Source organism: Schistocerca serialis, chromosome 1, assembly GCF_023864345.2.
Source record: "Schistocerca serialis cubense isolate TAMUIC-IGC-003099 chromosome 1, iqSchSeri2.2, whole genome shotgun sequence".
Classification (NCBI taxonomy): Eukaryota; Metazoa; Arthropoda; class Insecta; order Orthoptera; family Acrididae; genus Schistocerca; species Schistocerca serialis.
Window position 1 is genome coordinate 229,849,559 of NC_064638.1, and position 13,704 is coordinate 229,863,262.

The 13,704-nt window shown below is 43.0% G+C and overlaps 1 protein-coding gene across 1 annotated transcript in view; it reads right to left on the reverse strand.

The window, feature by feature from the left end:
- Positions 1 to 13,704, reverse strand: part of LOC126466514 (uncharacterized) — a 378,159-nt gene that overhangs the window by 72,989 nt on the left and 291,466 nt on the right. Inside the window, exon 3 of the mRNA XM_050096392.1 lies at positions 7,020 to 7,058. Within this exon, the coding sequence (XP_049952349.1) occupies positions 7,020 to 7,058 (39 nt within the window). The remainder of the gene's footprint in view (positions 1 to 7,019; positions 7,059 to 13,704) is intronic.

The window sequence follows — 13,704 nt, forward strand, 5'->3', positions numbered from 1 at the left end:
TTTGATCAAATGTTGAGCTCGAGCAGCTGATATAGAAAGGTTTTACAATGCACAGTTTCTGTAACGTGAAAAAGTATGTTTATTTAATTATTCAGAGTATCACGAAGTTGACAATAAATTTATAATCAACAAACTGCAATTATGTACGAAAATAGCTGTCATTAGTAAAATGGAAAAATACAAAAAGGAGAATGGTGAGGTCTATATCGATCTATGCAAATTTTTGACACTTGCGGTAGGAATTCTTTCATGTTTGTCACCACGTGGCATTGAACAATCTTAATCTCAGCAGTAACAGATAAAAGTCACGATATCATGTACCTAGCAATGAAAAAGCTACTTATTGATGCACAAGCAGCAGATATAACCACAACTGTATTGGGTGCCCACAAGTTCACGCTACCATTCCAAAAAAACCGAACTTGCAAGCCGTTAGAGATAGAGAAGTGTGCTCTGTTGTAAAACGTATAGCAGCTTTCAAAGATTTTCTTTCTTTGTCTTGTGTTGCAGATTTGTCTAACAGACTAGGAGAATGAGCAGCGTGTCATCTGCTATGCAGAATCCAAGTATATGACAACGGTTTTACGAAACTATTGACGTCAGTATGGGAGGGCACCACTGGCAAAGACAAGCATAGCGACGCGGTTCGAAATCCTTAAAGAGACAAACTTTGGTATATAGCTTCCTCGAAGTGGACGCTCCCTTGTGTCTCAAGCACGTGATGACAGAACGTAAGTTGCATTTTAACGCAGCTTTTCGAAGTGAATTCGTCGTGCATCGCACGAATTGCAGGAAGCAAGATAAACTGCCCGTGAAGAGTTACACAAGCAGTTACGCATTTTTGCTCACGAAGTCCATATGGTCCAATCGTTTCATCCAAACAAGTCTCCTTTGCGGTACGCATTTACGTGTTCCTTGCTTTTCTCAATGAATGTTGACAATAACTACCTAGAAAGGTACCTGTTTTCAGATGAAGCAACATTCCACATTTCTGAACATTTTAATCGCCACAACATTCACATTTGGGGCTTCGAAACAAACACAAAAAACCCGTGAATATATCCGTGATAGCCAGAAGATTGTATTGTATGTTATGGAACTGAGGACCTAGAAACGACGGAGAGGCTTCCCCGCCATAGCCCTCAGTGGTACACAAATCCACAACAGGCTACAGCAGCAGTCCATACACCCTCCGCCGTCCCACACCGAACCCAGGATTATGCGGTTCGGCCCCCAGTGGAACCTCCTCCCCCCCCCCCCCCCTTTCCCCACTGCGGGAACGTCTCACACCAGATAAGTGTAACCCCAGTGTTTGCTTGGTAGAGTAATTATGGCGTACCCAGATGTGGAGAAAGTGTTTGCGCAGCAATTGCCGACATAGTGTAACAGAGGCGAAATTAAAGGAATCAAACCACATTCGCCGAGGCAGATGTAAAACCGCCTTAAAAACCATCCACAGACTGGCCGGCACACCGGACCTCGACACTAATCCGCCAGGTGGATTCGTGGCGGGGAATGGCACGCCTTCCCACCCGGAAGGCAGTGCGTTAGACCACACAGATGACCGGGCAGGCAGCGGAAGCTTAATGTTTGGTGTGGGAATGTTTACGTGCTCTTGCTCAAACAGTTCCTGGTACCACAAATTGAAGAGTTGCAGCCGTCCATCGTCTTCCAGCATGACGGTGCACCCTCACAGTGAACATGCGGGATATGCTGAATGACACACGTCGGGAGAGGTGGATGGGTTGAGACGGTGCCATCGCATGGCCCTACGCCATTATACTGGCAGGCTATAATTAAAGTGTAGCTGCTCACAGAGGTACAGTGCGGCCTGTAATTATCGCATGGCAGCGAAACTGTGTAGATATGATAATGCGTTAATGCGGAACCGATTTACGCTGGGAAAAATAAGTTCCATTTTTGACCACCAGGTGCAAATCTGGCTCTGTACACTGTTTGCATGACGGTATGTCAAATCTGGCACTGAGAATGCAAGATATACGTACAGTAATGTTTTTATATGTAATGGGTTAGGAATTGGATGTGAGCAGAAGATCTCGAACAAGTGAGAAAGTCGTAATGTTGATTTTATTATTAACCGCTGATTACACAGCTTTTTCAGTATAAGCACCGGAGGCGACTACGAGACGCAGCATCCGTGAAACTTCGTGATCAACAGTTGCTTGCAGGAGTAGAATCTGAGCAACGTGTTCCCAGTCTTCAGATCAGGTAGAGACCGAACATGGCTCTGATAAACACCTTCTTTTCTGTATCCCTAGACCCAAACGTCACATGGATTCAAATCAGGTAATCTTGCAGGCCATGTATCTGGAAAACCTCTGGAGATAACACGCTCGTGGAAGGTTGCATTAAGCAGCTCTTTCACTGACCGAGCGACATGAAATGATGTCCTCTTTTGCTTGAAAATAGTGGTTTTCACACGGTTGCGCGCTTCCAAACCAAGAATCACATGCTGCACAATTCGAGAGTAACGGTGTTGTGTATTCACAACACAGAAAATACATCGCAAAACTTTCCGTTCTGTTGACAGTGGTATGGACAATTCTCGTATCACTGTACAAGCACTTGCACAACCCAGGGCACGAGCTGAATGATCACAGCAACAGCAGCCCCATCAATAACTTCCATCGGGATAGGACGCCTCCCTCTTACAGGTGCCACCCCAAGCTCACCCACGTTTTCGTATTTCGTTATCATCATCTTTAAACCATTTAATGACACGGGACTCTTCTTAGACCTTTCAGTCGCCGATACTCTCACCACGCAGCACTGTAATTGCTGCCTTTCACATAAAACAGTTGCACTAACAGCGCACGGTTTCTTTTCCCAATAGCCAAATTGTTCACCCACGTTTTGGCTTGTCAAATGACAACATGAATGACATACCGTCATAGTAACAGTGTATAGCGCCATATTTTAACGTGGTGGTACAACTGGAACTAACTTCTTTCCCAGCATAAATCTGTTCCGCATTAACGCATTAGCATATATACCAAGTTCCACTGTCACAGTATAATTACCCCTCCACCCAGGAACCATGGACCTTGCCATTGGTGTGGAGGCTCACCACAGCGGAGGGGTATCTGTTGAGAGGCCAAACAAACATGTGGTTCCTGAAGATGCCTTTTCAGTAATTGTAGGGGAGACAGTCTGGATGACTGACTGATCGGGCATTGTAACATTAACCAAAACGGTCTTGCTGTGCTGGTACTGCGAGCGGCTTAAATGATGATGACGTCTTCTTGGTTAAAATTTTTCGGACTTAAAGTAGGTCCGCTACTCGTGGTCGTGTGGTAGCGTTCTCGCTTCCCGCGCCCGGGTTCCCAGGTTCGATTCCCGGTGGGGTCAGGGATTTCCTCTGCCTTGTGATGACTGGGTGTTGTGTGATGTCCTTAGGTTAGTTAGGTTTAAGTAGTTCTAAGTTCTAGGGGACTCATGACCATAGTTGTTAAGTCCCATAGTGCTCAGAGCCATTTGAACCATTTTGAACTTAAAGTAGTCCTCCATTCGGATCTCCAGGCAGGGACTACTCAGGAAGTCGTTATCAGGAGAAACAAAGCTGGTGTTCTACCGATCGGAGTGTGGAATGTCAGATTCTTTAATCAGGCAGGTAGGTTAGATAATTTAAAAAGGGAAATGGATAGCTGAAAGTGAGATATAGTGGGAATGAGTGAAGTTCGGTGGCAGGAGGAACAGGTGAATACAGGGTCATAAATGCAAAATCAAACAGGAGCAATGCGGGAGTAGGTATAATAAAGAATAAAAAATAGGAGCGCGGGTAAGCTACTACGAACAGCATAGTGAACGCATTATTGTAGCTAACATAGATCGAATCCCACGCCTACCACAGTAGTACAAGTTTATATGCCACCTAGCTCCGCAGATGACGAAGAGATTGAAGAAATGTACGATGAGATAAAAGAAATTATTCATACAGTGAAGGAGACGAAAATTTAATAGTCATGGGGGACTGGAATTCGATAATAGGAAAAGGAACAGAAGGAAAAGTAGTACGTGAATATGGAATGGGGATAAGGAGTGAAAGAGGAAGCTGCTTGGTAGAATTTTCCATGGAGCATAACTTAATCATAGCTAACACTTGGCTTAAGATCATGAAAGAAGGTTGTGTACGTGGAAGAGGCCTCCAGACCCTCGGAGGTTTCAGATAGATTATATAATGGTAAGACAGAGATTTAGGGACCAGGTTTTAAATTGTAAGAATTTCCAGGGTCAGATGTGGACCCTGACTATAATTTATTAGTTGTGAACTGTAGATTAAATCTGTAGAAAGTGCAAAAAGGCGGGAATTTAAGGAGATGGGGCCTGGATAGACTGAAAGAACTAGAGGTTGTAGAGAGTTTCAGGGAGAGCATTAGGGAACAATTGACAAGAACGAGGGAAGGAAATACAGTAGAAGAAAAATGCTTAGCTTTGAGAGGTAAAACAGTGAAAGCACCAGAGGATCAAGTAGGTAAATAGATGAGGGCTAGCAGAAATTCTTGGTTGACAAAAAAGACATTGAATTTAATTGATGAAAGGAGAAAAATATAAAAATGCAGTGAATGAAGCAGGCAAAAAGGTATACAAACGTCTCAAAAATCAGATCGACAGGAAGTGCAAAATGGCTAAGCAGGGATGGCTAGATGACAAATGTAAGAATGTAGAAGCATATATCTCTAGGGATAAGATAGATACTGCCTACTGGAAAATTAAAGAGACCTTTGGAGAAAAGAGAACCACTCGTATGAATGTCAAGAGCTCAAATGGAAAACCAGTTCTAAGAAAAGAAGAGGAAACAGAAATGTGAAAGGAGTATATATAGCGTCTATACAAGGGCGATGTACTTGAGGGGAATATTATGGAAATGGAAGAGGACATAGATGGAGATGAAATGGGAGATACGATACTGCGTGAAGAATTTGACAGAGCACTGAAAGACCTAAGTCGAAACAAGGTCCCAGGAGTAGATAACATTCCATCGGAACTAGTGATAGCTCTGGGAGAGCCAACCATGACAAAACTCTACCATCTGGTGAGCAAGATGCTTGAGACAGACGAAGTACCCTCAGACTTGAAGAAGAATGTAATAATTCCAATCCCAAAGAAAGCAGGTGTTGACAGGTGTTAAAATTACCGAAGTATCAGTTTAATAAGACACGGCTGCCAAATACTAACACGAATTCTTTACAGACGAATGGGAAAACTGGTAGAAGCCGACCTCGAGAAAGATCAGTTTGGATTCCGTAGAAATGTTGGAACATGTGAGGCAATACTGACCCTACGACTTACCTTAGAAGATAGATTAAGGAAAGCTTTTGACATTGTTCACTGGAATATTCTCTTTCAAATTCTGAAGGTGGCAGGGGTAAAATTCAGGGAGTGAAAGGCTATTTACAATTTGTACAGAAACCAGATGGCAGTTATAATAGTCGAGGGGCACGAAAGGGAAGCAGTGGTTGGGAAGTGAGTGAGACAAGGTTGTAGCCTATCCCAGATGTTATTCAATCTATATATTGACCAAGCAGTAAATGAAACAAAAGAAAAATTTAGAGTAGGAATTAAAATCCATGAAGATGAAATAAAAACTTTGAGGTTTTCCGACGACATTGTAATTCTGTCAGAGACAAGAAAGGACGTGGAAAAGCAGCTGAATGGAATGGACAGTGTCTTGACAGGAGGATATGTGATGAACATCAAGAAAAGCAAAACAAGTATAATGGAATGTAGTCGAATTACGTGAGGTGATGCTGAGGGATTTAGATTAGGAAATGAGATACTTAAAGTAGTAGATGAGTTTTGCTATTTGTGGAGAAAAATAACTGATGATGGTCGAAGTAGATAGGATATAAATTGTAGACTGGCTATGACAAAGGAAGTGTTTCTGAAGAAGAGAAATTTGTTAACATCGAGTATAAATTTAAGTGTCGGGAAGTCTTTTCTGAAAGTATTTGTACGAAGTGTAGCCATATATGGAAGTTAAACATGGACGATAAACAGTGTAGACAAGAGGAGAACAGAAGCTTTCGAAATGTGGTGCTGTAGAAGACTGCTGAAGAAGGATAGATCATAAAACTAATGAGAAGATACTGAATAGAATTGGGGAGAAGAGGAATTTGTGGCGCAACTTGAGTAGAAGAAGAGATCAGTTGGTAGGATATGTTCTGAGACACCAAGGGATCACCAATTTAATATTGGAGGGCAGCGTGGAGGGTAAATGTCGTAGAGGGAGACCAAGAGATGAATACACTAAACAGATTCAGAAGGATGTAGGGTGCAGTAGTTACTTAGAGATGAAGAAGCTTGCACAGAATAGAGTAGCATGGACAGCTGCATCAAGCCAGTCTCTGGACTGTAGACCACAACAATAACAACAACTATAATTAAAACCGACACTGGTCCTCCACCAGTAGCTGCTTTGTAATTATAACCACCCGGCACTTCTTTTTCTGAGGTTTTGACAAGGATCACGTATACACAACATCAGAGAATGATTGCTGCCCTTGGCGCACGAATCAGTGAAGCAGACAGAACTATTGATGCTGCAATGCTGACACCTACATACGGAGAACTCGAGTATCACCTTTGTGCCCTACGAACGACGAGTGGGTCAGACATTAAATTCTGATGCAACAGCAAAAAACGTTGCTAAATGTTTTACCACAAATCATGGTGCTCTATTTCCAATAGCTTTGTAGTTATGATTTTTGGAAATGGTAGCGGGACTTTGTGGACAACATTTAGAAAAGAGATCATGCAATGCTCTGAGGTTTAAGTGTAGTGTAAAACGGAATATAGGCGCTCAGTGCCTTAATGTTTACTGCTATGAATCAAGATTCATATTCTGCAGCATTCGATATCACAGAGAAAAACTTATGAAAGCCATGCGTGCAACTAGAACAAAAATATCAGGGAATCTAAACTTCCTATTAGCTGCAACTGTAATGTCTAAGAAACGACCATGCTTTTCGTTGTAATTATGTCTTTGAGGTGAGACGTACCGTCTATCTCTGAACATAGAGGCGTCGACTCCGAAACCTCTGTAAAGAAGATAAAGAGACTGTTAAACACATCAACATACGTTTTTTTAAGATATTAGACAGAAATTGAGTCTTGTGCCTGATTCGATCACTATCTAGTCCAAACCAGTTTCGTCTTTGGGAATACTTGAAAAGTCAATCCTTTTTGTAAAGGTTCATTTGCAAGTATCATACAAATTGCGTATTTTTGATGATATTTCCCGACTAATTTACTCGCCACACTGCCGTTCTCAAGAGTACTAGCCACACTCTGGGAGACGTCGGTCATCGTTGCTCGGCAATATTTGCTCCTCTTGATTACCGAACCAGACCTTCTCCTTAAAGATGCATTCACATGGGCCATATTTTACGGCAATAAGTGGTCGTAATAGTATTGCTGTTAACATTGCCGTAATGTGGCTGCAGTACACGGCAATGCTGCAGTTTTGCCGTCAGTATTACAGATGAAGCAAGCTACTGCTAGCAGTTACCGAGGAGTGACTGAGACGTTGTCGACATTGAAACTTACTGGCAGATTAAAACTGTGTGCCGGACCGAGACTCCAACTCGGGACCTTTGCCTTTCGCAGGCAAGTGCTCTACCAACTGAGCTACCCAAGCACGACTCACGCCCCGTCCTCGCATCTTTAATTCTGCCAGTGCCTCGCCTCTTACCTTCTAAACTTCACAGAAGTTCTCCTGAGAACCTTGCAGAACTAGTACTCCTGGAAGAAAGGATATTGTGGAGACATGGCTTAGCCATAGCCTGGGGTCGTTTCTAGAAGGAAATTTTCACTCTACAGCGGAGTGTGCGCTGATATGAAACTTCCTGGAAGATTAAAACTGTGTGCCGGGCCGATACTCGAACTCGGGACCTTTGCCTTTCGCGGGCAAGTGCTCTACCAACTGAGCTACCCAAGCACGACTCACGCCCCGTCCTCGCAGCTTTAATTCCGTCAGTACCTGCAAGGTTCGTAGGAGAGCTTCTGTGAAGTTTGGAAGGTAGGAGGCGAGGTACTGGCGGAATTAAAGCTGCGAGGACGGGGCGTGAGTCGTGCCTGGGTAGCTCAGATGGTAGAGAACTTGCCTGCCAAAGGCAATGGTCCCGAGTTCGAGTCTCGGTCCGGCACACAGTTTTAATCTGCCAGGAAGTTTTATATCAGCAACACTCCGCTGTAGAGTGAAAATTTTATTCTAGTTGTTGATTTTGTCCACCAAGGGTGGAGAATATTTAGTATGGCCGGTCCATATATGTCTCTATCCTTCTCTGTAAATGCTACCCTCATAGCCTTGCTTCTTCCTTTTCACGCCGACAGTGTTTTTGTAGCTAGTCACGTAATCGGAGCGCTGAAACAATTTCATTTTACTTCACTTTGAAAGTAGATGGGCGTACGTAGAGGCAAGCAGAATATACAAGTCAGCAAGCGAGACAACCATGAATATTATATAAGTTTGAGACGTGCGTCTACGGCCAGAAATGTGGAACATGGTACGAGGGCGAGCCCAAAAGTAATTTTTTATGTCATAACTCTTCAATCTTTCTAAATTAAGCAAAAGTACTACGTCTTTATTTTTCGTGTTTACATATTTATTTCTAACATCTTCACCTGGCGACGAACACATTTATCTTGACGAGAAGCAGTTCATTGGTGCCGTCACTGTAGAATGTTTCGCTTTGTTGACGGAACCACAACCACACCCATGCTTGTATCGCTTCATCACTAACGCAGTCAAGTACTCCAAGGTGTTCTTTAAGTTTTTGAAACAGATGAAAATCGGATAGGGTCAATCCGGGACTGCATGGAGGATGATCGATGACAGTGAAACCAAAGCGTCGGATTGTTGTAGATGTCGCAGTGCTCATGGTTAGTTGGGCACTGTCATGCTGAAGGAGTGTGTGCTCCATGTGTTGACGAACTTTACGGATTCAGAACTCGATCACAGCACGTTTTTCTGACGCAGCGACATAGTTACGTTACGCACTGTCATGTTATACGCTACGCCGGCCGAAGTGGCCGTGCGGTTAAAGGCGCTGCAGTCTGGAACCGCAAGACCGCTACGGTCGCAGGTTCGAATCCTGCCTCGGGCATGGATGTTTGTGATGTCATTAGGTTAGTTAGGTTTAACTAGTTCTAAGTTCTAGGGGACTAATGACCTCAGCAGTTGAGTCCCATAGTGCTCAGAGCCATCTGAACCATTTTTTTGTTATACGCTACAATTCGGAGCCGAATGATTAGCCGAACGGTCTAGGGCGCTGCAGTCATGGACTGTGCGGCTGGTCCCGGCGGAGGTTCGGATCCTCCCTCGGGCATGGGTGTGTGTGTTTGTCCTTAGGATAATTTAGGTTAAGTAGTGTGTAAGCTTAGGGACTAATGACCTTAGCAGTTAAGTCCCATAAGATTTCACACACATTTGAAATTCGGAGCCCTTTAGCAGCAAAGGGCTGCAAATATGTAAACATGAAGCATAAAGATAGAGAATGTTAATAACATTTGTTTTATTTGAAACATTTAAGAGTTTTCACATAAAAATTCGGATGCGTTACTTTTAATACGCCCTCCTAATTTATACACAGACTGAAATCTGAAATAGGACATTCTCGCTGCCACCGTCGCAGTATACATCGAAAATTTCGAAAGCTTTTCTTAAAACTTCATAACGTCAGTTTCCGTGTTCATTGGCACGAACCCGCCCAGTTGTTCTTTTTTTCAACTACGCTCTTTGCATACATTAATTTTCACATCCAATAATAGTGGCTGAAAATGTCTCCCATTCATGCAACTTATAGTTATCGAAATGTACTGGTTAACTACAATGAAGTATCAACATAAACATTTGACATTATTTCGTACTGTGTTAACGAATTACTTGAGTCTTCAAGCTAGAGCGTTGCAAATGTTTGATACCAAGAGTCATATTGATGGAAAGCTGCACTTTGAGGCAATGCATTAGATTTCTATATGAATCGCCAGTAGTTAAAATCCGAAGAATGTTCGACAAACTGATTGCAGACTGGTATACAGTCTTTAATAACGGTACTGGTCTTAGCAATTCTCGGGTCGACACCTTTTATGATATATTCGAAATTAAATTCCAACGTTCTGTAAGAGTTCTGTATATGACATCAGTTCTCGAGTTGAAGTTTCGGAAGCAGTTCACTTACTTATAAAAGAGCGCATCCACACAGCCCAATTTATCTTCTTTTTGCCAACATTTTTCCTCGTGGAATACAAAAGCAGGAGAGCCGCACTCGCTTTCGCTACCTCGCTTTCGTCTATTTCGTGTCCATACTTTGGCCCCTTATCAACACTTGTGGCCCGGAATTGTAATGCCGCAAACACTGCTGGTCAACAATGGCCAGCAGTACTGTGTGACATGTGGTTGCAATCGTGTTGACGGCAATGGGAGAAGTGCAGTTTCTATGACCTGTGGAAACAAAATACGACGTAAGCAGCAAAAATGCCCTTTTTCAGGTTGCAGGACTGGTATGCATTACTTTCTACGTCCCATAGCTCGGGTCGAAAATGTATCGCGTTTATGAATCTTGTTTGTCTTCGTCTTCGCACTTGCAGACAAGGAACAGATCAAGTGCTTCTACGACCGCACTCTTAAATTTGGAACCCAGGCGGAATCATATAACACAGATCACGTGACTTGTGATATGGAAATACGGGGTGCGCCACAAGTCAATTTTCACTAGCAATCCTTAGAATTTGTTTTGCCTGGTGTAAACTTTCCTAGAGCATAGTACCCGTAAGCCAGTCAGCACTATCTGTTTGAAGTTATGCTGTTTTTGATGTCAGCTAAACGCTGAACGGAAAGTTAACTACAGGACGCCGTGTATTCGTGTTTTGCAAAGATGTTTTTGGAAACATGATCATAATTAGAGTGATGTTTGTGATTTGTTGGCGGAATGTTTTCCAAACATCGAACTTCCATCTTCGCGAGTTATTCGCAGGTTAAATTTAAGATTAGAACAGACTGGGTCGGTAGCGGAGCTCCCTCTTTCAGGCAGTCCAAAGTCTGTTACTAAAGAAGAGAATCTAAAGAAAATCGTCCAAAAGGTATGGAATACAAAGAACAAGCCCACGAAGGATTCAGAAGAAGCTGAAATTAAGACCATACTGGTCTCTTTTACTTCAAAGCCTAAAGAAGGTTCTACGAGCTGTAGACAGTCCGATAACAAGCCGATCCCAAGTTTTACAAAAGCATTGTCTGGAGAGACTTTTAAGGTAGACGAACAGAACAATTGTGTGTAGTGGGACACTACGAATCCCCATGTGGCGATGTGGACAGAAACTTTCGTGGCGTGAGTGCATCGGCAGGGATTTTCAGTGGTGAGCTAATTGGGCCTAATTTTTTCAACGGTACTGCCTGTTCTGTAAATTACCTAGATGTACTTCGAAAAGTGTTGATAGAACTGCAGAACAGCCCACTTTCAGAAAATCTGCAGTCGGTTAAGAAAAAGTTGACATGGCATAAAGATTCACTACTCCTGCATTATGTACTTATTGTGAGAGATTTTGCAAACGAAAACTCTGATGAATGGATTGGCAGACGGGATACTACTGAATGTCCTCCACGATCTGCAGATATCACACCCGTGGATTTTTCAGTCTGGACCGTTCCGAAAAATGAGGTTATTCCGTCAAGAGTCGGGTGATTAAAGAAACGAATGCAGTTACAATTTGAAAACCTACAATTCCAGAATGGCAACGGCCTTGCCGCAGTGGATACACCGGTTCCCGTGAGATCATCGAAGTTAAGCGCTGTTGGGCGTGGCCGGCGCTTGGATGGGTAACCATCCAGCCGCAATGCGCTGTTGCCATTTTTCGGGGTGCACTCAGCCTTGTGATGCCAATTGAGAAGCTACTCCACCGAATAGTAGCGGCTTCGGTCAAGAATACCATCTTACGACCGGGAGAGCGGTGTGCTGGTGTGCTGACCCCACGCCCCTCCTATCCGCATCCTCTTCTGAGGATGACACGGCGGTCGGATGGTCCCGGTACGCCACTCGTGGCCTGAAGACGGAGTGTAAAAAAATAAAAAAAATAATAAAAAAAATTCCAGAATGTTTTCGACAAAATTTGTAAATGAGTGTTGAAAAGTTGCAATGTTTGAGTAGAACAGCATGGAAACCACTCTGAGCATCTTTCGTAGGTTCTTTGAACATTGATAATAAATTTGTATTTTCATTTTTTAGTATTGTTGTACCAGAAGCGTTTTTGACAAGTGACGGCTGACAACTGACTTACGGACCACTCAGTAGTGACAAAGACAAAAGCAGGAGTGGCCCGAGACAGCTATGGCTCTGCGATACGAGAGATTCTGCACTCCTGACGGACAACACCGGTAAGACCTGCTGAACTGCCGCGACTGTCTTCAAAGTGCACAGTACGCACAGTTAGAGTGAGTGCCATCAGCCTCGTTGGCTGCCGGGGAGGAGGGTCCACTAGAGCTGTCAGTCCGCTCTGCTCGATGGGTGCTTATGCATGCCCACGCCGCCAACTTTCAAGGGTCGCGCCGCCCAATCGACCCGCCGCAGTGGCCCAGCTGCACTCTAGCTTTAACCGAGAGATAGTCGTCTGGTATCCTATTGGTGGTACAAATTTCCATTGTCTGTGTCTGAAAAGTAAGAGAAGAGGGGTGATGCGGAATTCCTTGTTAAGGGACTGTGTATCAATATCCTGTGTTAAATCTCAATCCTGTCTGCTCTGACTTATGGAATGCGGATATGTGATACTGCTGGTCACCCGTCCGTCATATGGGTCCGTTGGGATCATTAGCGTTCTTGCTGCTTTTTTAGAAAAGTGGGCTACGCACTAGCACCGGCTTTTAGTTCATTTTTAGTTCCATGGCCGTAACACAAGTCAAAAAGTTTGAATCTGGTGTGTGACATATCAATTTCCGTGTATTTTTGGTTGAAGGAGAATCAAGGTGTACTCTTAGAAATTGGTATCATGTAACGTTTACGAGATATTTAAAATTATGATTTTTTTGCATTTTAGTTAATATTGTTATTTTATCTATCCTCTAAACTATTATATAAAGACAAGTTGTTTACCGATTTACTTCAGATTTTTACACGATACTGTAATAAATGTTCTTACGAACATAGACTACACACTTTTCAATATGCGCCATATCAATGTGAAAGGTCAACAAAAATACTGAAAACTTCTCTACGAAATTACTTCAGATTTTCGCATGTTTCTCTAATAACAAAATTTCCCAAAAGTTCTTCTCCGGATCCACTTCAAATTTTTACATGACATTCTAATATACGTTCGGACAGACATAGGTCAAACATTTTAAATATGTGTAGTATATAAATATATATGCATTATATAAAATGGAAACTTTTTAGCAAAAGTCTTCAAAACGTTCTTTACCGATTTACTTTAAGCATTTTCACGATGCTGTAATAAATGTTTCAACGGACACTGACTACACGTTTTTAAATGTATACACTATGTGATCAAAAGCATCCGAACACGTGGCTCAAAATGACTTACAACTTCGAGCCGCCCTCCATCGGTAATGCTGGAATTCAATATGGTGTTGGCCCACCCTTAGCCATGATGACAGTTTCCACTCTCGCAGGCATGCGATCAATCAGGTGCTGGAAGGTTTCTTGAGGAATAGCAGTCCAGTCTTCACGGGGTGCT